We start from the raw sequence: 24,758 nt of genomic DNA, 5'->3' as shown, positions 1-24,758 counted from the left end.
CAAATATTTTCTCCCAGTGCATAGCTTGTCTTTTCATTCCCTTCACATGGGCTTTTTCTTTTCAATAACAGTTTTGTTGAGATATAATCACGTATGATACAATTCACCCACTTAAAGTATACAACAATCTGATGGTTTTTAATATGTGCACAGAGTGGTGCAGCCATCACCAACATCGATTTTAGAGCATTCCATCACTCCAAAATGCAACTCCAGACTTAACGTTAGCTTTTTTTGGAAAAAAAGGTTGCTGATTTTGATTAAATCAAATTTATCAACTTTTCCTTTTATAGACAGTCTAAGAACTCTTTGCCTAGTCTTACATCCTGAACTTTTTCTCCTGCATATTTTTCTAAAAAGTTTATCATTTATCACTTTACATTTTGGGGTTAAGTCTATAATCCATTTCAAGTTACTTTTTGTATAAGAAGTAAGGTTGAGGTCAAGTGATTTTATTTCATTTTTTTGACTATGAATTCCTAATTACTTCAACATTTTTTGTTGAAAAGGTCATCCTTCCCTCATTAAATTGCTTTGCACCTTTATCAAAAATCAGATAGGCATCTTTGTGAAGGTCTATTTCTGGGTTTTCTGTTTTGTTCCATTTATCTATGTGTCTATCCCTCCTAACTTAAGTTTCCAAAAATGTAATTCACCTGTCTGGGAAATGGGGTTAGTAATACCTGCTCTCCTACTGCCAGGTTGTTAGAAGCAACTGCTGTGTAAAGGCACCAGCTCTGTAAGCTGTAAAGCAATATGTGAATGTAAGGTATCAATATTGGGAAGAACGAGGATTTTTCACTCATTCCCCCTTAAATTCTTCCAGCTTATCTGATTGGCATTGTTCGATTTTTATATTCATATGATGGGAACCATGATGAGTTACTGCTCAGTTAGGGACCTGGGAATGGTCCACCTCATGGAGTCTTTGCAGCGAAATTGGAATGCCTGCCCAGCTTCCATCTGCAGCCCTTTTGCAGGCTCTCTCGATTCCTTTCACCGTCACAGCCTGTTTAGGCTCAGAAACGCAAGATCATTTTAATAAGCAAAGTGAAACATAATTATAAGGGAGAGCTGATGTCCCTGATCACTTGGCAAATGAAAATGGCTTAGGATTAGGCAGTTTGAAATTGCCCAAGCCATTGGGAATTCCTGAAAGGCCACCCCTTTCTTTCATTTCTTCTTCTCTCACCTTCTCGTTCATCCTGCGGACCTGATCTGTTCTTCTCTCTCCTCTTCCTAGTTACAGTCTATCCACCCTGAAAGACTTGCTTACCTCCTTGAGAAGTCAGTCTGTTCTACCTGCTTCCCTGAACTAGACAGCAAGTCCCTGGAATTTTCATTGCCAGTGAAGTTGATTTTATGCATCTCTGTCATTTCAGGCCCTGGTATAGTAACTGGAAAATAGCAGGTGCTCAATGCATTCAGCTTTCCTTTTTTCCTTTTTCTTCTAAATTTTTCTCATCACTCTTAGTGACATTTAATCATTTACCATTTGTGTGATTCTGTCTCTTGCTGATGGTTTTTGTCTTCTCCAATAAATGAGAGAGAACATCTGGAGAGTAAGAGGTATATTTTATACTTCCTCTTTTTCTAGAGAGCTCCATGCCGGCCTGGAAGGTTCTGAGGACATGCACAATACCTCATGCCTAATGAAATATCACGGTTTAAGTATTTGAATTCACTATTCCATTTTTGAAAAGAGAAGATTTCAGAGCCCCTATCTTTATTTTTTTGTTTTTATTTTTGTTTTTTTTAATATATTTATATTTTTTGTTGAATCATAATTGATTATACATATTTTGGGGGTTCAACATTGATGTCTGTTGATCAAATCAATATAATTAGCATATATATTATTACAAATTGTACTTATTCTTTATGCCCCTTTTCAAATCTCTCTCCACCCCCTCTCACTCCCCCCCCCACCTCTGATAACCCTAGATTTCTTCTCTCCTTCTGAAAGAGTAATGGTTACACTGTTGATTTGTTGCCTAGATGATCTGTCCAGTGCTGAGAGAGTTGTGTTCGGGTCACCTAATATTATCATAGAGCAGATGCTTCTTCTGTCACTCTGGAATGGGCCTTGTAGATAGAGACATCCTCTTCTTTTCTTTGATCTCCACTTATGACTCTCCTTGTGTCAATGCACTCAAGTGGCTGACGGGACATCTACACTATGGTTGTAGCATCTAACCACTTTTGTGGAAGCCATGGCTATTGTGGTGGATGTGGTGGGCCACCCACATGGAAGTGGTGTTTTTGGTGTGTTCCTTGACTGGTTGCAGGAGAGGGGGACTTGTCCCCGACTCCATACCTTAGGACCTCAGGTGGCCCCAGGGCAGTGGCGGTGTGCCTGGTTGCAGGAGAAGTCGGTCCCCGAGAGTCCCTATCTTTGAAGCTGGGAGGCCCAAAGCTACATTTGAGAGAGGCGTTATATGCAGTAGGTGCGTATGGTGAGAGCTGCCTTCTTGGACAAACAGGAAATCAACAGAATGGAAGGGGTAAACAACGATTTAAAATGTACAGTCCAATAAAGCATGCAGACCTACAGAGGGCACTATCTCAGGTTGACAATATTGAGCCAAAAAGAGCTGCCTAGGAAACTCTAATAGCCTCAAGAGGGCGGAAGTGGGCAGAGGCATAAAGGTTAAACCAAGACTGGCTTGCCAGCACTGGTGGATGAATTGTAGCCTCACAACAGGGAGAGAAAGTCATAGCGGTTACACAGCTTTCATAAATACTTCTACTAAAAAGCAACTCAAACTCGAGTTCTTCTGTAGTTTCTCTAGTCCTGGAAGCAGCCTCCGGGGCTTATATCCTTCCCTTCATTTGCTTTTCCTGGAAAGCCAGCTGTGTGATGTTGGGTGATCCTTGCTGCTCTCATTAGCTGTGACACTAGCCTTGGTCTCAGCCTCTAATTAGGTTAGGGCAGAACCAGCCAGGCTGCAGTCAAGGATCCAGGAAAGGTCAAGAGAAAAAACTTTTAACTTATGTTTTTGACAAACCTCATTTAACTGGAATGTGGATCTTCTGGCAAGTTAAAATTTGTTCATTGTCGGTTAGTCAGGAAAGCCTTATTTTGATAACTCCAATTGTTGAAATATTAACACCTTAATGAGCACATTTTAGTGATTGTGAAACAGTGATTGGTGATTGAGTCTCTTTAGGGACCTAAAGATCACTGAGGGGCTTGTTGAGCAAGTGTAAAAAGTGCAGGAAATTGGGTAGATCTGTATCTACTTCAACAGCCACCATCTAACATGATAATTACTTTAAAAAAAAATATTTCTTAGAAATTTTTGGTGAAATATGCATAACATAAAATTTATCTTTTTAATCGTTTTTAAAGTACAATTCAGTGGCCTTAAGTATATCCACATTGTTTTTCAACCCTCACCACCATCTGTCCAGAACTTTTTTCCTCTTCCCAAACTGAAACTCTGACTAATTAAACAATTACTCCCACTTCTCTTCCCCTCTCTGACCCTCAGCCCCTGGCAACCACCATTCTACTTTCTGTCTCTATGAATTTGACTACTCTAGCTACTTCGTGTAAGTGGAATCACACAGTATTTTGCAACTGGCTTATTTCATTTAGTGTAACACCCATGTATGTGTCAGAATCTCCTTTGTTTTTAAGACTAATATTCAGTTGTACATATACACTGCATTTTGTTTATCCAGTCATGCACTTATAAACAGAAAGTTACTTTTAAGCATAAATCTCTGTGTCAGGACTTACTGATTTCTCTCTTTCTCTCTCTCTCTCTCCCAAAAAAAGAGAATGGAAAAACAACTGATAAAAATTTTTGAATTCTGAGTCCTGCTTCCACATCACTTTGTTCTAGTGGGTGAAAAACTAGACAGATGTTTTACGAAGTGAGAGGGCAGGGATGAGGCAGGCTGGTTGATTAAAGACATAGCTCTTCTTAATCAGAATTAAATAAGCCTTAACTAAAAATGAGAGGAACTAGAGTTGTGATCTGTTATGAATCTCATCTCTTTTGTTGCAAATAGGATTGAAGAAAACAAAGTAATACTTATTGTGACTTTGCTATGTGGCAATTATTGTGCTTGATTCATTCCTTACACCAATTCTGTGAGTCTGATTTTAGCTAAAACAGTAAATAATTAGGAGACCCTGGATTAATAACCAAGTGTCTTGGGCTCTAAACAAATGTTCTGTGATAAAAATATAATGTGAGCCACAAATGCAAGGCTCATATGTAATTTCCTAGCAGCCAAGTTTAAAAAGGAAAAAACTAGGTGAAATTAAGTTAATTTTAATAATTTTCTTAACTCAAGATATCCAGAATATTATTATTTCAACTTTTTTTTTTTTTTTTGAGGTCGGCTAATACAAGTGAACATGTGATTAATGTAAATTTTTAATGTGGTAGTTTACATTCTTATTTTCATACCAAATCTTGGAAATCTAGTGTGTATTTTACGTTGACAGCATGTCTCAAATTGGACGTAGCACATTTCAAGTGCTTGGTCAGCACATGTGGCTGGTGGCCACTATATTGGCCTGCGTTTCTCTATACCACACTGTTCTTTCCGCCACCCCAGAAAGTGTGTTTATCTGGCTCTCTGAGTTCAGTCTTTTCCCTTTATACTTTATGTACCTGTAGTTCCCTATTTGAAATGCTGGCTCTTATTTTCGAATCTCTTTACCAGTTACATACCTTCTTAGAAGAATGTCTGGCTTATTACTTAAAAGGAATAATTCTCTTTTTTTCTCTCCTTGATTTTGCATTTTTCCCCTGGTCTATTTTTCTGCCTTTGGAGAACCAGGACATGAATTCATAGCCAACCTGGATAGATTTATATTTCTCAATAATTATGTAGATTATTAAGTGATTGCTGTTGCTAGGATAGCACTTTAGATGGTTTAGGAGAACAGCCTTGGTTACTCTGTTAAAAGGACAAACATTAATAAGAGAATTGGAGAAGAAACTCAGAAAAATGCTGCTGGTAAATTATAAAAGTGTGGTGAAGAAAATAAAAGTAGAGTCTTTTTTTCTTTAAATTTATTTTTCTAACTATAAAAGTAATACAGAAAGTATAGTAAAGTAGATAAAAGAAAAAAATTACTTACAATCTCACTTTCTCTAATGACTTCCAAGAAATTCCAGAGCTGAAATAGAAATAGTTTGTCTTGTTATTTTATGGGTTCTCTTGTCCCTTGGAGGCAGGAGAGAACCTTACTCACAGAATAGTATTTCATTTAGGAAACAGAACTTGCCCAGTTTTAACATGTGAGCACATTTATTGTTAACATTCTACTTTGGGGGCTGGGTGCTGGAGGTGGGTAAATGTGTGGTGAAAAATGTGGAGTCTGGGAAGGAGAAACAAATGACTTTCTAAGTTAACATGCTGGTTCACTAAGCTTGATGTTGGATGACATGTCCCTTGGATGAATGAAGGGGGGCCTTCAAGGAAAGTTGGGAAAAGGTCAGTTCGGTAGTTGTGGGATTTAGACCTCCCATCAGAGCCAGACTCTGACCATCAGCTATGGGCTTGGGTGTATTGAATTATGGCCCTGACCTGTGTAGTCAGGCTCCAGTGTTCTCTGTGAGTGACTTTCTCTTGCCAAAAGACACTCCTGTTAAAACTTTCTAGATAATTGCTCTTCTTCTGGTCATTGACACCTTCAGCATTTGAAATACACACTCTCATTCTGGCAGATAACTTTTCCCCAGAGTGAGGTGGAGAGACAGAGATAAGGGGGACTTAGAGACCTACCTAATGCTAATGTGGGCCCTTCACTGGCATCAGGTCCCCAGCCTGATCCATCTGTGTGAGGCCCCGAGGGGCCTTTGAAACCTGCCTTCAGTCCTGCCAAGGGCCCAGTGTCCTCCCACCCTTGACTTTACCTTTGCCTTCAGACAGCTGTTTAAGACCAGAGCATTACAGATCAGAGCATTTACAAATCAGTGAGTCCCATGAAGCCCAGATGAGCCCTTCAGCTGGTTTTTCTACTTCTGGCGTCTCTAGAGTACTCACCTTTGTTAACTGTCCCAAAGTCAGGCCCTAAAGAGCTCATGTTTGAAGAATGAATGACAAAATTCAGATTAGATTCACTATAATGTGAATACCAGTTTTTTTCTGTTTTGTTTACTGCTCTATACACTACCACGCCTCCGCAAACAAATATAAAACAACTGAATCCATGTTCTCACTCAGCAAATACTTAATGTGTATTTGAAAGCCGGCAGGCTCTGTGTTGAGTCTTGAGTTACGTAAGTGAGTGAGACACGACCCAGTTCTCCCTTGTGAAGGTTTCTTTTGGGCAGATGCTGTCCAAAACATTAGGCTTGTCCAGGCAGAAGAAAATTAAATGAAACGTAGAGCTTGGAGGTAAGAGAACTAACAGTGGTAAATCCATTTTATTTGCTGCTTTTGTTAATAGATAAAATCCCGCCTTTGGTTCCTAAAAGTATAATATCATTCTGTAGAGTCTCTCATATTGGCACTTGTCACAAAAGAACAGTGATCCAAGATTGAAGCTGATATAATGTCCCCTAATATTATAATTTATGTCTCCTGAGTTTCTCCCATCAGGCCTATGATGTCCCAGAGGGCTAAGAAAAAATATGTCCAGTGCCTTTAGACAATTTAGGAAACAAATAAATTCTTGTAACACATTGGGAAACTATATATTCTGCTGCATTTCCAACTTTACAAAAGCATTTTTGTAAAGTAAGTACACTGTTTTGTAAATATAGTAAGGCTGACTTTCACTATGAAAAATGACACAAAAATATCATTGACTAGATGGCTTGCAGAACCCCCTATCTGTTACCTCTAGTATGGAAAACTTAAAAATTCTGGATGAAGAGTTTTAAAAAATATTATTTTTCTTTAAATGCAAGTAGTGGAGTGGGTCAAGAACATGCACAAAATTTTCAGAGACAAAAAGAAAAAGAGAAAAGAAAGAAAAGAAAAAATAATGGGGATGTAGACACAGAGACTAACCAAATGCTAAAGACGATGGCTTCCTGGAGTCCTGTGCCTGGATTTTAAGAGCCCACGCGTGGGGGACTGAGGACAGGTTTCTGAACCATAGAAGGTGTAAGCTGGAAGCAGACACCTGCATAAAGCTAGAACCTGAAAAGTGTCATTCTCAGGGAGGGGGAACTAGAAACCAAATAAAACCAAACAACCAACCAAAAAGATCCCACAGAAGAAAATTGTAAGGAAATGTACCGATTTTGGCCTAGGTTCAGGGTGAGAGGAAGGCTGTATGTGCTAGGAGAAAAACAGAACACTTTGAATTATGAATGAATATAAATACTGTGTATTAATTGGCATGCAACACATTATGTTTGCATGAAATTGGAGCATTAGAAGAAAAGAACTGTAAATATGCCCATATGTATGTAGGGATATAATATGTCCATATGTTTGTAAGTATGACCATGTATATATCTGATCTCCTTCACCTTTTTTAAAAATGAAGTTTCATTAGCATGAATTATTTCGTTGCTGTCTACTGAAAGACAGGGCAGATGGTTTATCAACGTCTCTGTGATCTTTTTCTGTGATTAGTGCACTCAAAGACTTCTTTACTCTTGACTTTCAGCTTGATTATTGCTGTCTTGCCAAATTGACATTTATTGATGAGGCTATTCATTTTCTGAGGGACTCTGAGGGGTATGGGAAGAGCTTAAACCTACTGATGCCCCAGAGTCAAGTTGGGGAAGTGAAATATCAAGCAGTTATGTGTGGTTGGGAGGAGGTGGCAGCAACAAAGATAGCCAAATCCTGGGTTTCTTGCCGACATGCTGACCCTGTGATGCCAGTAGAGAGAGGATCACCCAGAATATTTCTGCCTCATTTAAAAGTGCATATGATTGGAGGTTCCCAAACACGAATTGTGTTCACTGCTCGTCTCCAGTAAGCCCTGGTTCCTTCAGATCTCTTAAGAAGACCAATATAGGACTCATGGAATCCTTTTCTTCAGAACAAGAGTGAGCATTTGCCCTTTCTGAATATCCTATTTCTGGAAGCCATTAGCAGGGGGTCAATCTTATTCCTGTATTGACAGAGTGTAGGTACTAAAGAAAAACTCACTGTTTACTTACACTTAACTTGCTTAGCTGAGGGGTGGATCACATGCTACCACTTGGAGATGAAAGCAACCCATGCCCTGAGGATCATGGGCGAGAAGAGACAGTGCCTGCAAACATGGATTGGGGTTTGTCAACATATCTTTTAGGATTATATGTGTTTTCAGTGACAGTAAACCTGAGATAAGGTTTATTTATTTAAAATACAGGTATTGTTACTATGTGCAAAGAACCAGTCTAGGTACAGGGGATAAAGGAGTGAAGGAAACAGACAAAACAGCACTTTTCCATTCTAGCTGAAAAGTAGACTTTCATTTCTGTCACACATAAACGAAATTTGGAGATAAAACATCCGGGCCTTTATCTTCACAATCATCAGGGACTCAGGCTCCTCCTATTATCTGTCTTCTACTGCGTTGTTCTCTTTTCTTCAACATCTGGCTTCTACTTCTTTGTTCAAACCACCCGCATTTAGCCCAGGAAGGAGGAAGAGGGAGAGAAGAGCTGGGCCCTCCTTCAAAGTTCTGGAAGTCGTGTGGCCTACTCCCTCCCCTTGTGTCCTGTTGGTCAGAATGTAGCTGCAAAGGAGGCTGGGAAATTTAGTCCTTATGCTAGGAAGCCATGTGCCCAGCAAAACGTCAAGGAGGAAGATGGGAAGAAAGAATATCAAATACAAGTGGCAGTGTGACAGTCATCCTAAAGGAAGGCACAGAATACTTCAGGCATGTTCAGTACTTGATGTGGTTTTAAAGGTTTGATAGGGCAGATGGGGAAGGGACACTGAGAGGGTGCTCACCTTTAGGTGGCCTAGGTCTATGTGGACAGCACTGATTCGTTTTTCCTTCTACATCAACAGTTGGCCTTAGGTCTGTGTGAGCATTGAGAAAACTCTGTCAAGCAATTTGCACTGTATTTATTCAGCACAAACTGTGTTTGTAAAACTCAGTCAGTCATCTACTGCCAGAATGTGTAAGAAGGTAGATATGGAGTTCCAGAGTGGCCCTTTGTTTGGGAAGGTCCTGCAGATGCTTAAGACCAGCCCTAAGTACATGCTAAGGTGGACGCATGCTGGTCCATCACCCGTCTCCCCACAGATGGAAGAGAGCTTCATTCTTCAAGAGACCCTTTCTCCTGTCTCTCCTGTTCCCTCAGTGGCTCTACTTAGTGATAGGTCTTTCTGGTCCATCATGATGTAAACCTCTATCAAGACCAGGGAGAACCTTAAGGAGAAAACATAAGCTACTTGAAGAAACAGGTACCTTGGGTTTTGGTTCCTACTCCATAGCTCCCGGATTAAACTTTTTCTCCTTCATTTCCATGCAGATCATCATAAAATGACAGACTTTTATAATCTGAAGAGACCTTAGCAGTCATTTAATCTAACTCCCTTCCTGAGCTAGCATTCCTTAAAAGCTCTGTTTCCCAAGCGGTGTGCTGTTTAACACTAGGTATTACTCGGAGCTCTGAAAACAAAGTGGGGCTCATTGTAAATGGTGTACTAAATTCCCCACTTGGGGATTCACGGTATAGTAGTCTTTCATAGGCAGGTAGAAATTCCATACCTTACACAAAATGTAACTTTGCAGGGGTAAACTCTTTCAGCAATGGAGATCTTACCACTGAGGACTTAGAGACTATGAGAAGCCTTTCACGGGGGCTTGGTTGAAGTGTGAAATCCCCTTCATTATTCATCTCTCCCTCAGTCACTCAGCTAAGGGAAGTGTCTTGGCAGAGCTCTATGAACTGAGTTCTATGAATGCAGTCTGGGCCTCATTAACCACTTGGTTGATTATTTAGTTTTTTGTTTGCTTTCGTTCTGCCCCCAGCTGCCTCCTCTGCATCTGGTCTTCATTGTGAGAAATGCATCAGCACATTTCTATCAGAGGGTAAGGAAGGAAAAGAAAGTGTGCGGGGTTAGGTCTCAAATCAGTGGAATTGGTTTTTGTTACAAATGTTAGAAATGAATGAAATAGAGAATTTAAAATAAAAAATAGTGAATCTAATTGTTCTATGAATTCACATCTCATTCTGATTGTGGACTCTCTGGAGAGATCTTAAAACATCCCTCTTACCTATACTTTATTTAATTATGTCTTTATTTGGGGAAGTTTTATGTGTCCAAAATGATGCATCATTTATCTCCTCCTTTTTGACATATTCTAAATGAAGTGAGAACAGTAACAGGCTGAACCGTTTAGCTCCTGGGGAATACGTTTCATTTTGATTTTTCTCTCCAGGTGCTTAGACTCTTTGTCCACACTGCTGTGCCTGGAGAGTACATGTTTTAAGCATTTACTAGCTGCCAACACTTGTTGCTTCACTTGTTTATCTTTAAAGACAGCTGTTTTCACTTCAACAGTGGCCAGTTTTGAGAAATGGATAGTTTGAGAAATGGATAATACGTAAGTGTAAAAATATTTTTGGTTCACAGTGAATAAGTAAACTTTTTTGGAATGAAAATGGCCTTCCTAGCTGAGACACTTTAAATCTACCCAAAGCAGGCCTGAAGAGGTGGACACCTCTGGCTGCTTGGCCATAGTTGCTGGAAAGGCACAGCAGCATTGATCTTCAGCTCTGCTGGAAAAGACCACGATGTTCTGCCAAGAAGGAGTCTGGTTGCAAGTGTATTGTGGCTGCAAACTGCTGACAATTATGCATGGACAATGGAAAGGTGTCTTTGCCCAACTCAGAAAACACTAGAGCTGGAAAGATCATTAGAGATGGTGTCATCTGGTAGAATCCCTCTCACAGGCTATCTGTCACATCCCGATGACCACAGCAGCTTTGGGTTTTTCGTTTGTTTGTTTGTTTTCCTCACTTTCCTCACATAATCTTTGTTTAAAGAAAGGTTTCCATGACTAAAATAAAATTTTAAAGTAGGAATTCAATTTGGTTTCTCCATTAGACAGGGGAAGAGGTGAGAACGCTTGTCCAAGGTCATGGAGCTTGCTAGTGGCTCCATTCACAAGTGGCTTGAGCCAAGTCCACAGGGCTGGGGAGTGAGCAGTTATCAACTGTGGACCTGGATAGGAGCTATTCTGGCCCCACCAACCTTAAGATGTTCTCTTTCTCTGTTCCTGGAGTCATCTGTTCAGCCCAGACATCTTGAGTGAGTGGCGCTTGTCTGGGTTATATAAGAGAAGCAGGACACTGTCTCCAGAAAGCTAATATCAAAATGTCACATAATACTTACGGAGCTTCTCCTAGACAAATGTCTTTCAAGCATTGCCTAGGAATAGTGTGGACCTGGAGGGCCAGGACTCAGCTGGTTTGAGGTCTTCCTTCTCTCCTAGATGATACTTTTTATTCCTTACATTGCAGCTTGCAGGCAGGTGATTCCCAGAAACCCACTCCTATCTCCATGCCACCAGCTACATGAGATTCAGCCTGATTCAGCTAAAATGCTGGTTCTTCTGCTTTCTGGCTGTGAGACTCCAAAAAAAACTATTTAACCTCTCTGAATCTCATTTTTCTCATTTTAAAACAGCGCTAATAAGACTTGCCTCATATTGTGATAGTGCGAATTACATGACAAATGACCGATCCAGAGGCTGGGATCTTGACAGACACTTCATCAGAGGTAGCTGTTAATGTTTGTGTTGCCATGTTGTTGCTGAGGGGTTATGTTTTGGGACCCTCACTCACATGGATGGCAGGAAGGTAGGAGTCAGGGTACTGGGTCTCACTTGTCTGCAGAGTGTAGGCTGAAGATCAACTTGAGTGGGTCCTCCTGAGGGAAGCTAGATCTCAAATAGGGCAGTAGGTCCAAATAGTGGCCATTTTCCAAGTAGTGGTCAACCTTGATGGGCTAGGCAGAATTCCTCCTTCTCTACTGCAAATCTGTCATGAGGCAGCAGAATAGAGCGTGGGAGGCGAGAGTGGCATTAGGGTAGGAGGCAGCGCCTTGAGCGATTCCCTAAGCAGAAGAGGCAGCTCATTGCCCATGCTGGAAGCTCCTGGCATGAAGCATCCCTGAAAGTACACAGAACCTTGTAATCTCCAGAGTCTTCCACTGTCTCTGTGTTCACTGTCCTTGCTCCCTGGTACTACTCCAGCCACTGTGCAACTTCGTCAAGGCGTTTTCCAAGCCTCTCTGCAGAGGACCCTGAGTCTGAGAGATCAGCAGTGGGTAAAGACTCTGAGAAAGCCCTAAGGAGAGCTTTGTGAAGAGCTGCCTAAGCATTTTGGGAAGAAATAAATACTTGATAAACTGTATTTCCCAGAGATCTCTAGGACCTCTGATCTGTTAGTGCACAGGGTGCCCTGGACATCTTGGCCAATACTGGACAGACATCTCAGTCCCTTAGCTTCAGGTTTAGGAAAATCAGTCCTCCGCCAGCACTGGAAATTGTCCTTACTTAAACTGCCCATCTAGCTGGATTTCTCTCCTGGAGACAAACATTTCACAGTCTCAGTGTGGAGAATTCTCTAATTGAAACAAGTCATCACATGGGAAAAGATAGACAACTTTTGCAGGCCTTCCTGACTTGTGATTCATAAACCAGTTCTGATCCCTCTTCAGTTCTTCCTTCACTTCTGCACTAGATATTTATTGGGTGCCATGGTTTTCCAAGCATGGTGCTAGGTGCTGAGTATAGGCTAAGGGAGGTGTCCTTCTTGCCATTTGTCTGCTTCAAGGCTAATTGGACAACCCTTCAAGTAACAGGAAATTATAGCAGTGTGGAAAGTGCTGGGATTGAGGCATGCCCAGAAGCTGTGCCAGCCCAGAAGAGGGGTCTCTAAACAGAGTGTGTATATGGTGGGGCTGCAGGGCTCAGGGGAGCTTTCCCAAATTGTCAGCACCTCACCTGCCCAGAAGGATTAGCAGGCTTTGTCAGTAAGCTTTGGAGACAGATGTCTAAGGCTAAATTCTTGTGCTTTCTTAAACTGATTAGCAGGAACACTTCTTCTGTCAAATCTAGTATGACTTCATCAGGACTAGCAGGGTCAGTCCAGATGTGTACAATCCTCTCTACCAGCTCAGTCCAATGAGAGCCCAGTTCAAATCCTGCCACCTCTGCAAAGCTTCTAGCATTATACATGATAGAACTGATATCTCTCTTTTTGGGAATCGTTGGCAGGTTGATAATGACATTTTCATACATTCGTGTGGTGTTACCCACAGTTAGATTGGCTGTTGCATAAAGACAAGGAGCCCTAACTTCTTTCCCTCTGTTCACAGACAGGCTTGCCCTTAAAGCCTGTTGTATAAATGTTTTTTGTTGCTGTAGTGGAATCAGACGACTTGGCTGGATGGAGGCTCTGTTGTTTACTATGTAATTTCAAGAAAATTACCTAATCTCTTTGAGTCTCAGTTTCTTCATCTACACAGCAGTAATAACATTAGGGCTTATCTCATGGAATTGTTGGCACAACTAAATGAGGTATTGTGCTGTATGAGTTGCTTAGAACTTGAACTTTAGCAAGTGCTTAATGTAGGGTTTGTTGAAAATTTAAAAATAGATATATGGCTTTATCAGACCCCATCTCTCATTTCTACATTCCCTCCTATTCAACCATCTACTGAGTAACTCACCTGACTATTTGCTTGAAAAATGAAACTTGATGGACTTTAGTGATGTCCTTTTTTTTTTTTTTAATGATGTCTTCTTTTTTCTTTTTTTTTCAAAACTCTATCCTAGTTAGCTTGGGCTGCTATAACAAAATGCTATAGACTGGGTGCCTTAAACAGCAGAAGATCATTTCTCTAATTCTAGAGACTGGAAGTTCAAGATCAAGGTGTGGGCAGATTTGGTGTCTGGCGAGGGACTGCTTCCTAATTTGTAGACAGCTGTCTTCTTGCTGTGTGCTCTCATGCAGAGAAAGAGAGAGCTCTGGTGTCTTTTTCTGTTAGAATAAGCACGTTTAACCCATGATGGGGCTCCACCCTCATGGCCTCATCTAAACCTAATTACCACCCAAAGGCCCCACTTCCAAAGACCAATTCATTGGGGATTAGGGCTTCAACATATGAATTTGGGTGGGACACAAACATTCAGCCCGTAGCAACTCTCTTTTCCAACACTGAGAGATAAAAGTTAGAAAAGGGGGAGAGTAAAGAAGTGAGAAAAGAAAGCAGAGAAGTTACTTTTTTCTACGAGCTTCTCACCCATGCCAGTCTTCTGCCAACTTCTAACCTTAGACCCCTGAGTGCCTGAAAGGAGAGGGGGATCTCAGCTGGAGACCTGAGGATACAAACTGTAGAGCAGAGTCCCGTTTTATTATTTTTTATTTCAACATTTATTTATACATATTTGTACATATTTGTGGGATATAGTATATTGTTTCAATACATGCATATACTGCACAATGATTTACTTACGGTAGACAACGTAGTTTTATACTTATTAGTCCACCACTTTTCCTCCACCCCCACCCCCCTGACCTCTGATTACCATTATTCTACTCTCTACTTCTATGAGAACCACTTTTTTAGATTCCACATATAAACATATCAAGCGGTATTTATCTTTTTGTGCTTGACTTACTTCACTTAGCATGATGAAGTCCCATCCATGTTGTTGCAAATGAAGGATATCATTTTTTTTGGAACAGCTGAGTAGTATTACATTGTGTATATACACCACAGATTTTTATCCGTTCGTTCATTGATGGACATTCAGGTTGATTCCATCTCTTGGCTGTTATAAATAGTGCTGCCATGAACATGGAAATGTGGGTGTCTTTGTGATATATTGATTTCTTTCCTTTGGGTATATACCCAGTAGTGAGATAGCTGGATTGTAGGGTAGATCTATTTTTAGTTCTCTGAGGAACCTCCATACTGTTTTCCAGAGTGGATATACCAATTTACACTATCATCAGCAGTGTAAGAAAGTTCCTTTTTTTTCCACATCCTCACCAGCATTTGTTATTTTTTGTCTCCATTATATCTGGAGTAAGATGAAATCTCATTGTGGTTTTAATATACATTTCTCTGATGACTAGTGATGTTGAGCATTTTTTCATGTGCTTATTGGCCATATGTATACTTTCTTTTGAGAAATATCTGTCCAGGTCCTTTGCCCATTTTTTAATTGGGTTATTTGGATTTTTGCTGTTGAGTTGTTTAAGTTCATTATATATTCTGTATATTAACTCCTTATCTAATGTGTAGTTGGCTTTCTCCCATTCTGCAGGTTGTCTCTTCACTTTGTTGACAGTGCCCCTTGCTGTGCAGAAGCTTTTTAGTTTGATGTAATCCCATTTGTATATTTTTGCTCTAGTTGCTTGTGCCTTTGTAGTCTCATTCAAAAAACGCTGCCCACTCCCATTTCATGTAGATTTTCCCCTATGTTTTCTTCTAGTAGTTTCATAGTCTTGGGTTTTTGATCCATTTTGAGTTGATTCTTTGTGTAATGAGAAATAGGGGTCTAGTTTCAATCTTCTGCAGGTGACTATCCAGTTTTCCCAGCACCATTTGTTGAAGAGGCTGCCCTTTTCCCAGTGTCTATTTTTGGCCCCTTTGTCAAAAATCAGTTGGCTGTAAGTGCATGGGTTTATTTTGGGGTTCTCTATTCTACTCCATTGGTTAATGTGTCTGTTTTTATACCAGTACTGTGCTATTTTGTTTACTTTAATTTTATAGCACATTTTGAAATCAGGAAGTGTGGTGCCTCCAGCTTTGTTCTTTTTGCTACATGGGGTCTTGTATGGTTTTATACAAATTTTAAGATTGTTTTTCTATTTCTGTGAAGAATGTCATTGGTATTCTGATATGAATGTGTAGATTGCTTTAGGTAATGTGGATGTTTTGATGATGTTAATTCTTCTGACCCATGAACAAGGAATATCTTTCCATTTATTTGTGTCTTCTTCAATTTTTTCCACCATTGTTTTATAGTTTTATACACACACACACACACACACACACACACACATAGGTCTTCCATTCCACCATATTTCATTTTTTTGGTGGCTATTGTGAATAGGATTACCTTGAATATTCACGAGGATAAGCAATTTGGCATTTCAAAGTCTGGTACGCTGCCTTGCACACAGTAGACACTGAATTTTTTAGAGGAGGACATGAAAAAGGAAGCTCCCATTCTTAATTATAATATCTTTTTAATAGTGAAAGACATAATGTCATGAAGTAGGTAATAATTATTTTAAAGAAGTACTTTTTGAACCTCCCTATAAGATTCAAATTTGAGTTATCTTGGTTGTATTCATTTAAACTGATCTCTTCTTCTGTTTCCATCATGTATGTAAGTACACTGCATTCATGCATTAGACAAAAATTAAACTCATGGCCTTTCATCTTTACAGACATATGTAGATGATGTATGAGAGATATATAGAATGAGCCTGTTACTTTCTGTTTAATATTTAGACAGTCTTGGCACCTCCCAGAAGCAAGATCTACAGAGAGAGAAGTGGGAGAGGAACAACGTGCCCAGCAGAAGCCTCTCTCGGCGTTCCATCAGCAGGGAGAGATGGGTGGAGACACTGGTGGTGGCCGACACAAAGATGGTCGAGTATCACGGCAGTGAGAACGTGGAGTCCTACATCCTCACCATCATGAACATGGTATGCCAAGCCAGACAGCATGGGTGAGGGGCAACTGGTGAATAGATGTCATTTGAATAGATGTCTCCCCCCACAGAAAAAAAGAGATACATTTTTGCCCTCTTAACTTATTTTACATTCATATATAAATATGAGCCTATTCCCTGCTTAAGTGAATAAGGATGGAAATTCAGGACAAATTATTCTTTCTCTTAAAAATGTGTATCCTGGGAAAAATTTGTAATTTATCATTTACATATTTCTACTAGGTATTTACCAAGTGACTTTATCCTTTTAGTATGACTTTGTCTCATTGGTTCATGATAGTGCACAAATGAGTAAACTGAGGCAGAGAACTGGAACATAGTGTCCTCAAGATAGTTAGAGTTGGAATTGGAATATCATTAATGACCCCTAATTTTAAGCTTTCCCTTTGTGTTATTGATGTCTTCTGCCTTCCCAGACAAGGCGTTAATCCTGTCAAAATGGGGAAAGGTATTTGTCTGAGTAGTTGATAATAAAAGAGAGGAAGACTCAAGTCTAGGGAAAGGATAAAAGGAAAGAAAGGCATCAATCCCTCAATCACAAAGCCAATCAATTACCTTGAAAGGTTGTTTGAAAATATCATAATATGAATTGGACCAGGGGCATATCTCACTCACCTTTGCACTCCACCAAAAATTTCTGACCTATAAGATAACCCCTATTTAAGTATATCACAATGCTGTTTTTTCCCTCTTGCATTTATCTATTATTGATTCATTTGGGGCTAATGGGTTTCCATTTCTGACTCCAGGTCACTGGGTTGTTCCATAACCCAAGTATTGGCAACGCAATTCACATTGTCGTGGTTCGGCTCATTCTCCTTGAAGAAGAAGAGGTATGCAATAGTTTTTCTCTCCACTTTTCCACCCTGTATCCTCACACTTTCTACCTCCTTTCTTTAGGAGCTCTCCTGATAGACAAGGAACAGGGCACCAGAAAGTTGTCTACAAGCCCGTTAAGAAAGAAACTATTATTTCTGTGTTATTTTCTTGGGAATTCAGCGATGTTGAGTGGGAGAGGGAGATTTCCAAGATACATATAGTAGGAATCACCTGGCAGTCATTGCATTACATACAAATCAGACTAACAGCAGTCACTGAGAATGTCCCCTGGTGGAAATAGACTAAATCATGATATGATTGGATGATTTAAATAAAAGTTAGGACAGACATGGAAATGTTGAAGTTTTTATACTGTTAATTTACCTCTTGTATATTAGCACATCTCAGGTTTGGGCCCTCTGCACTTTTACCTTTGAGGGTTTCATCTATTCTCAGAGACATATTGACATGATGAGTCTCCCAGTTGATACCGTAAGCCGCTTCCTCAAGTTCCAGACTCATATCCAATTGCTTACTTGACATCTCAGTCTGGATGTGTCATATATACCACTCAATCTTGGAAATTTAATGAGTCCAAAATGGAATTCCTAATTACTCACTGCCCAAATCTTCTCAATTCTGCCTCCCCAGGACCCAACCCACCATCTTACCCATCTCAGTAAACCGTGCTACTATGCACTGGGTTGCATAAGCCTAGGAGTCATTCCTCTTTTTCTTCTCTTCCTCGTCTGATAGCAAGTCCCACAGTGGGCCTACCTTCAAAAGACATCTCAAAATCATTCACTGTTCATTATCTCTACAGTTGTCACATTGGCTTGGCCTTATTATGTCTTGTCTAGGCTACTGCAGTGAACTCTTAATGGTGTTCCTGTTTTCAGCCTAGCTTTCCATAATCCATTCTCCATGGACAATCATTTTAAATACAGCCAGAAGGATCATCTTAAATACAAACCAAGTTTCTCCACTGCACAAAACCCTTTCATGGATTTCTGTTCTTTTAGAACAAATTCAGAATTTCTTCTGTGGTCTAAAGAGACTTTCATGATCTTGCCTCCACCCACCTTTCTGGTTTTTCCTTCTGTTACTCTTTCCCTTGCTTCCTCATACTCACTGGGCTCCGGATAGGTTATGGAACACTCGTGGCCTGTGCGCTTATGGTTCCCAGTGCTTGAAACCTCCCTCCCCTGGTTCTGCTCATGGCAGGCAGCTTCTCACTCCTCAGGCCTCTTCACAGAGGTCTCGAAGACCAACCAACTCAAAGCTAGCTCCTCTTGCTCTTCTCCTTTACAGAAGGGTAGCACTCTCACAATTTGTTCTTAGTCTGTGTATTTGTTTATTCTTTTCTTGCTTATCTCAGCCACTGCCAGGATGTGAATTTCATGAGGGCAGAAACTGTGTTTATTTATTCTCTGTTATATTCCCAGCACCTAACACAGTGCCTGAGATATGAATGAATAAATACATGAAGGAATGAAGTTAAATTTAATGAATGAAGAAACAAGCCAGCCTGATGAAATGGCCTTGTAGTCTGTGGACCTTAATCCACAGCTGAGATATGTGAAGAAGGGCATTGTTCAGATTTCCAGCAGCACAAGACCTGAGGTCAAAACGCCAAGGCAGGCTTACTGTTTTCTTGGCAGGAGAAGCCTCAAAGTCAGAAGATATTTTTAAATATGGTCTCTGGAGCCTGGATCCCTTTGCCTTCTCTCCTGTACCAGCCCCATGTCCCTTCATCACCCGAGACATACTTTGGGTATCTTGTAATACCAACAGATTAGTTATTTCCCTTCCTGTGATCCTTTTGTTAAGAAAATTTATCTGAAACTTGGAAACCAGGCAAAACAAAAACTACGTATCCTTTCAATGTCTAACATGACCTATCTGATGCGATGGGAATGTAACATGATTTGATTATTATTCACTATTGATTAAGGCCCAGATATGGTAAAGTTAGATGCTGACTTCTAGAAAACTCATAGGGTACAAAATGGAAGATTATGGTTTTATTGGTCTGTGGAATATCAACTAATTTCATATCTGATTTAGCAATCTTTTTCCAGCATTTTTTCTCACTGGCTACAGTTGAATCAGTTTCTGGTGTCTGCCTTTGAACCAGCTTTTCCATCTTGCCTGTGTGTTAAATACATCTTTAACATTTGCTCACTATTTGTATGAGAGTATTACATATTTGTATGAGAATTATGTTTTTAACTTTTCGAAAATTATACTTTAATACCTTGGAGTACAAATTTTCACTATTTCAGAATGGCTGAGCATATGTGCATCCTCAGATACAGATGTATGGAAAGATTTAGGGTTTTCAGATCCCCTAAAAGGAAGATTCTTCTAGATGTGAGAAGGAAAAATCTTCAATGTCTACTGTCCCATCAGTACCACTGGGAGGATTTCAAAATATGGCTTTCATGGATCAGGCCCCTTAGAATTTCACACCTCTTCATTCACAGGAAACAATGTCACTGGGCCAATGCCTTGCTGCCAGTGGAGTTCTTTGGAAGGATTCTATTGGCCACTTCCCCCTGATTCTATCACAATCACATTGTTTTTCTACCTCCACCTGATTTTGCAAGTGCAAGGGTCACCAATGGTTTGCTTCAGAATGTCATGGCATACTCCACCTCAAACTTGCCAGACATTGCCCTCATCCAGCTTTCTACAGAATCTCTTAGTGGTACAAGGTTTCCAAGTTGGCAACAGAATTATTATCTCATTAAAGAACTGCAATTCACAATTTTCATCTTTCTGATTCCCAGGAAACAGCTCAAACTATTTTTCACATCTTTGACTAATGAGCAGCCCCAACACAGCAAACAGCAATGATTCCAGCCTTACGTAACATCAGGGTGGCAGATATAGGCAGGAAGTACATTGTGAGGTTCTGGGCTGTCACTACTTTGAGCAAGGACACCTGAGTTCTCATTTGCCTCTGTCATCATACAGTAGGCAACTCTGAAAAAGTCACATCAGACTTTTGCTCTGTGGTCCATTTTTCTTCATCTGCAAATGAGAAGAGAGTTGCGCATCAACGATATGTCAAGCACTGCACTAACCACTGGTAATACAAATAAGAATAAGTTCCATTTCCTGATTCTCAGAACCTTAGAGTCTACAGCACAAAAGCACAAAGATAGAAAATTTCAAATTGAGGTTGCTGTCAGTATAAAAAAGAGCACCTGTGGGCTGGCCAGTTAGCTCATTTGGTTAGAGCACAGAGCTAACATCAAGATCAAGGGTTTGGATCCCCATACTGGCCAGCTGCCAAAACAAAACAGAAAGTGTACCTGGGATAAGGAAGGTACTTGGATATCAAGGCCAGGTTTTAAAGGAGGAGAAGGAATCAACCAGGAAGGAACAACATTCCAGGTAGAGCGACCTGCATGAGCAATGGCCTTAGTGCTTAAAGTAGCACTTTGCATCTGAGAAGCAGTGAACACATCACAATACTGGACCACAAAATGGGAGGCCGAGAAACCTTGTGATAAAAATAAAACAATCTGACTGTGCTGGAGGCAGAAGAGAAAGTAGCCAATCAAAACCTGCCCACCTCCACTCACACCTAGTTTTGTTCCAGGGTTGCCTGTTTCCATGTGTGACATCAGCATCCTTCCAGGTGTAGACACCAGAGATCTGGAAGCCCTCCATGACACCTTCTTCTCTCCCTCCCGTACCCAGTCCATCATCAGGTGTTTTCCATTTTAACTGACCATCTCCACTTCCATCACTTCAATGCAAGCTACAGTTATCTCTTTCCTGGACTATAGTTGTATATTCTTTCTGGTCTACTTAAAATCAGCTCGATTCCTTTATATCTTGTTTTCTCATTGCAGCCTGGACGATCCAAGATGATAATCGGATCGGATCTACCCTACTGCCTTTCTTTATCCCCCACCCCTGGATTAAAGCATTCCAATGGTTTCTGACTCCCTCCCTCCTTTATTTCTTGCCGTGCCCCCCTAGCTCTCAGCATATAGCAGTGATCTGGTATTCATATGCTTTTCAGGTCCTGCCACTGGTCTTGCTGCTGCCTGGACAGTCGTCCCTCTTGTCTTCACTTAGTTAACACCTTAATCCCTCAGACCTCAGCTCAAGTGTCACTTCCTTGGGGAAACCTTCCCTGACCTCCATGCCCAATGAGATTTGATTATACACTCCCATAACGCTGTGCACTTCTCTTTCAGAGCACGTATCACAGTTGTTATTTCACATCTGTTAGAATGAGGCAGTTTTCTCCATTAGTATGAAAGACTTAAGAGCAGAGGTAAGGTCTGGGGTAACTCACCATTTAGCTCTACTGGTACATAATAGACCCTCAATAAATATTTGTTCAAATACTAAATAAGAGAAAGAGTGTATGAATGAGGCCAGGAGTCACTTGGTGGAGGGGAGGGTCAATTGCAGCCAAGTCACAATGGACCTTGTAGCTACATAAAGGGGTTTGGATCTAATCCTATGGGATATTCTGATAGTTCCAAACCAACAAATGAAATTTAATGTTGTCCAGAGCAGTAATAAAGTAACACTTTGCTGATTAAAATCTCTTAAAGCATAAACAATGGAGTAAATAAAATATAAACAACAACAACAAAAAAGAAACTAGAGAGACCACTCTGAGGAAAATGTTTGAAGGGGGAATACTGAGGCAGGCTGCTGAGGTAGGTCTCTTTTATCAGTGACTTTCTAGAACTCGTGTCTATCTTATTCTATGCACATCTGACAGCTAACACCATTTTGGGCTTTACTTTTCTGTGGTGGATTCCAGAGCCTTCAAGGTTAAACTACATAAAATGCATAAAATACATAAAATGCAGCTTCTATTTGGCCATGTAAAAACTACTATGCATTTTCATGTCATTTGGAGAACAAATTGGGTGTTGGATATGAAACTTACCTTGGAGCACCCTGAAGGCTTTCTCAAAGACTAGGTGTTTATATTTCAGAGCAGTGGAAACCGAGGTTCACAAAATCATGATCTGGAAAGATATGTCAAACCTATTAAGACACCATGAGCCAAGAAAACCTGAGTAGCTTCAGATAGGAGACAATTTGCTCTCATTCCTACCTGCCTCCATCAGCCCTGAATCAAACTCTCATTTTTGTTTTATGACCCTAATGCTAGGTTTAATACTTTTCAGGGACTTGGACACAATCTTTGCTTCTAGCCCTTTCCACTTTAGACCAATTCATTTAATGGCCTTTCTGCTCCCCTCTTGGGCCAGGGATTACAGATGTGATTAGAATCTTGCCTCCAACTCTTGTGAGCAGCTTGACATTGTGGAAAGGACAAGACTTATAGTTAGTCCCACTGCTTGCTAGCTGTATAAACTTTGGTAGGTTACTTGTCTGTGCCTTCACTTCCTTCTTTTGCAAAATGCAGATAACAATATTTACTTCATAGGGTTGCTGTGAGAATCAAACGTATTAATCCATGGAATACGTAGCATAGTATCTGGCTTGTAGAAACCACACAATAAATGTTACTTGCTAGTATCGGTCTTCTTATCATCATCACCATCATTATTTAGTTCCCTCAACAATACCATACACTTGTTATTGTTATGCTTATTTCAAAAGGACTTCAGAGTCCTTGGAGGAAAATTAAAAAACCTAAAGGGCAAGATTAGGATCATAAGAAGTTGGAGGCTTCTTTTAAGAATAGGATAGGGACAAAACTGGGACGAGAGTGAGATGGATAAAGCTAAAGCCAAGTGGATTCCAGATGACAATACCACCGAGGGATGGGCCCAGGGATGGGGTCTGGATGGTTAGAAGGAGCAGCAATAGGGGTGATAGGCAGGAAGGAGGGGAAGGCCTTCATGGAGAATTTTCTCTTGGTTTACTGAGTGATTTTGTGTTGGGTTCACTTTTGTGACACTCTGGAGCTAAAAGCCTGTTGATTTTAGAAATTCTGGCTGCCCCCCAACATGCACACACTTGCCAGCTAATGTGTGGGTCTATAACAGCCTATATAATTATTATTCTTTATGGATGGATGTCAAAAATATTAGCAAAGCATTTAAACGTTGTACTGCTCATCTCCTCTTTGCCCATTGTCTTTCTTTCAGTAACCTAAGTCTGGCCTACAGAGCACTGTTAGATTGTGAACTGAGTCAAAAGCTGCTACCAGGAATTCCCAGAGAAATCAATATCAGATTTTTTTTTTTTTTTCATTACAGAGAGAGTTTGCAAAGAGAGAACAATCGATAACAAAAGCCATGTACTTGCAAAATCATTTCTTATCTCCCATTTGGGGCTATTTCTGTGAATTGTTGCTGATTTCCTCCAGGTCAGCTCCTTGTCCTGTAAGGTCACATACTCAAATATATAGGAAAGGGGCAGCAGGAAGTGAATGGGGCTAGCTTACAAAGATGGCATGAGAAAAAATGAACTAAAAAGGAAGTCTATTTTTGTTCACAAAGGAAATGGGAAAAATTTTGTGTGATAAGGGTTTGTTTTGACACATTAAAATAATTACCAGGATGCCTTATGGAAATTGTTTAGCACAAGTCCCCCCATATTGATTGTGAACCAGCATAATCTCTCTGAAGTCATTTTCATCTTGTGCATGCTTTGAGCTGCATGGTCTTATGTATAACTACTCTTCACAGGGCTTCTGTGATCAAGTGTATCCCAGAAACTAAACAAGTAAGTGTTTCTTGGATTTAACCCCTTTTAAGGGGTTAAGAGGAGATTAAGAAGCTGAGGAGGATGGGAAAAAACAAAAACAACCCTGCTCAATTAAAGCCTCCTTGAAGAGCAGTGCCGTTTAATAGAAACATAGTAAGTTATCCTGAAGACCATGTCACCAAACTTGTGTTAAATGCCACATATTAGAGATGAAAGTTCTACACAGGGGCAAAATACCAAGCTGCAAATGATCAGCAACTCAGTTAATTATGCATTTGCTTTGTCTGCAAGAGGAACCTACAAAAACAATAGAGAGAAAACAAGCAACATTTTGAGGGTGGACTTAGGGCCCTACCTTTATTTATTTATTTTTTTCCTCATCAGTCAGCACCCCTGAAATCCTCTTTCCCACATTAACCTGCTGTTCTTCCTGTATCCTCTGTCTCAGTTACAGGTGCTGATTGGAAAACTGAGTTTTTCACATCTGGTAAGATCCCACCTTGAGCTGTGTATCCCCACCAGGGACTCTGTGAGCCAAGGGACAGCAAGGGCTATATCTACTTCTGCCTATGTGGCCACCCCAACTCTAATAAGCTTTTACATTCATGGCTCTTTAAATAGGGAAATTGATTAACTTTAG

The 24,758-nt window shown here is 40.3% G+C and overlaps 1 protein-coding gene across 2 annotated transcripts in view; it reads left to right on the top strand.

The window, feature by feature from the left end:
- Positions 1-24,758, top strand: part of ADAMTS12 (ADAM metallopeptidase with thrombospondin type 1 motif 12) — a 339,684-nt gene that overhangs the window by 175,269 nt on the left and 139,657 nt on the right. For both annotated transcript variants that reach the window (XM_063087212.1, XM_063087211.1), the window contains exons 4-5: positions 16,414-16,610; positions 17,386-17,469. In XM_063087212.1, the coding sequence (XP_062943282.1) occupies positions 16,414-16,610; positions 17,386-17,469 (281 nt within the window). The remainder of the gene's footprint in view (positions 1-16,413; positions 16,611-17,385; positions 17,470-24,758) is intronic.

The sequence above is a fragment of the Cynocephalus volans genome, chromosome 2 (genome assembly GCF_027409185.1).
Source record: "Cynocephalus volans isolate mCynVol1 chromosome 2, mCynVol1.pri, whole genome shotgun sequence".
In the NCBI taxonomy this organism is placed as follows: domain Eukaryota; kingdom Metazoa; phylum Chordata; class Mammalia; order Dermoptera; family Cynocephalidae; genus Cynocephalus; species Cynocephalus volans.
The sequence above is the reverse complement of the archived record's forward strand: the minus strand, read 5'-3'. Positions and strand labels throughout refer to the sequence as shown.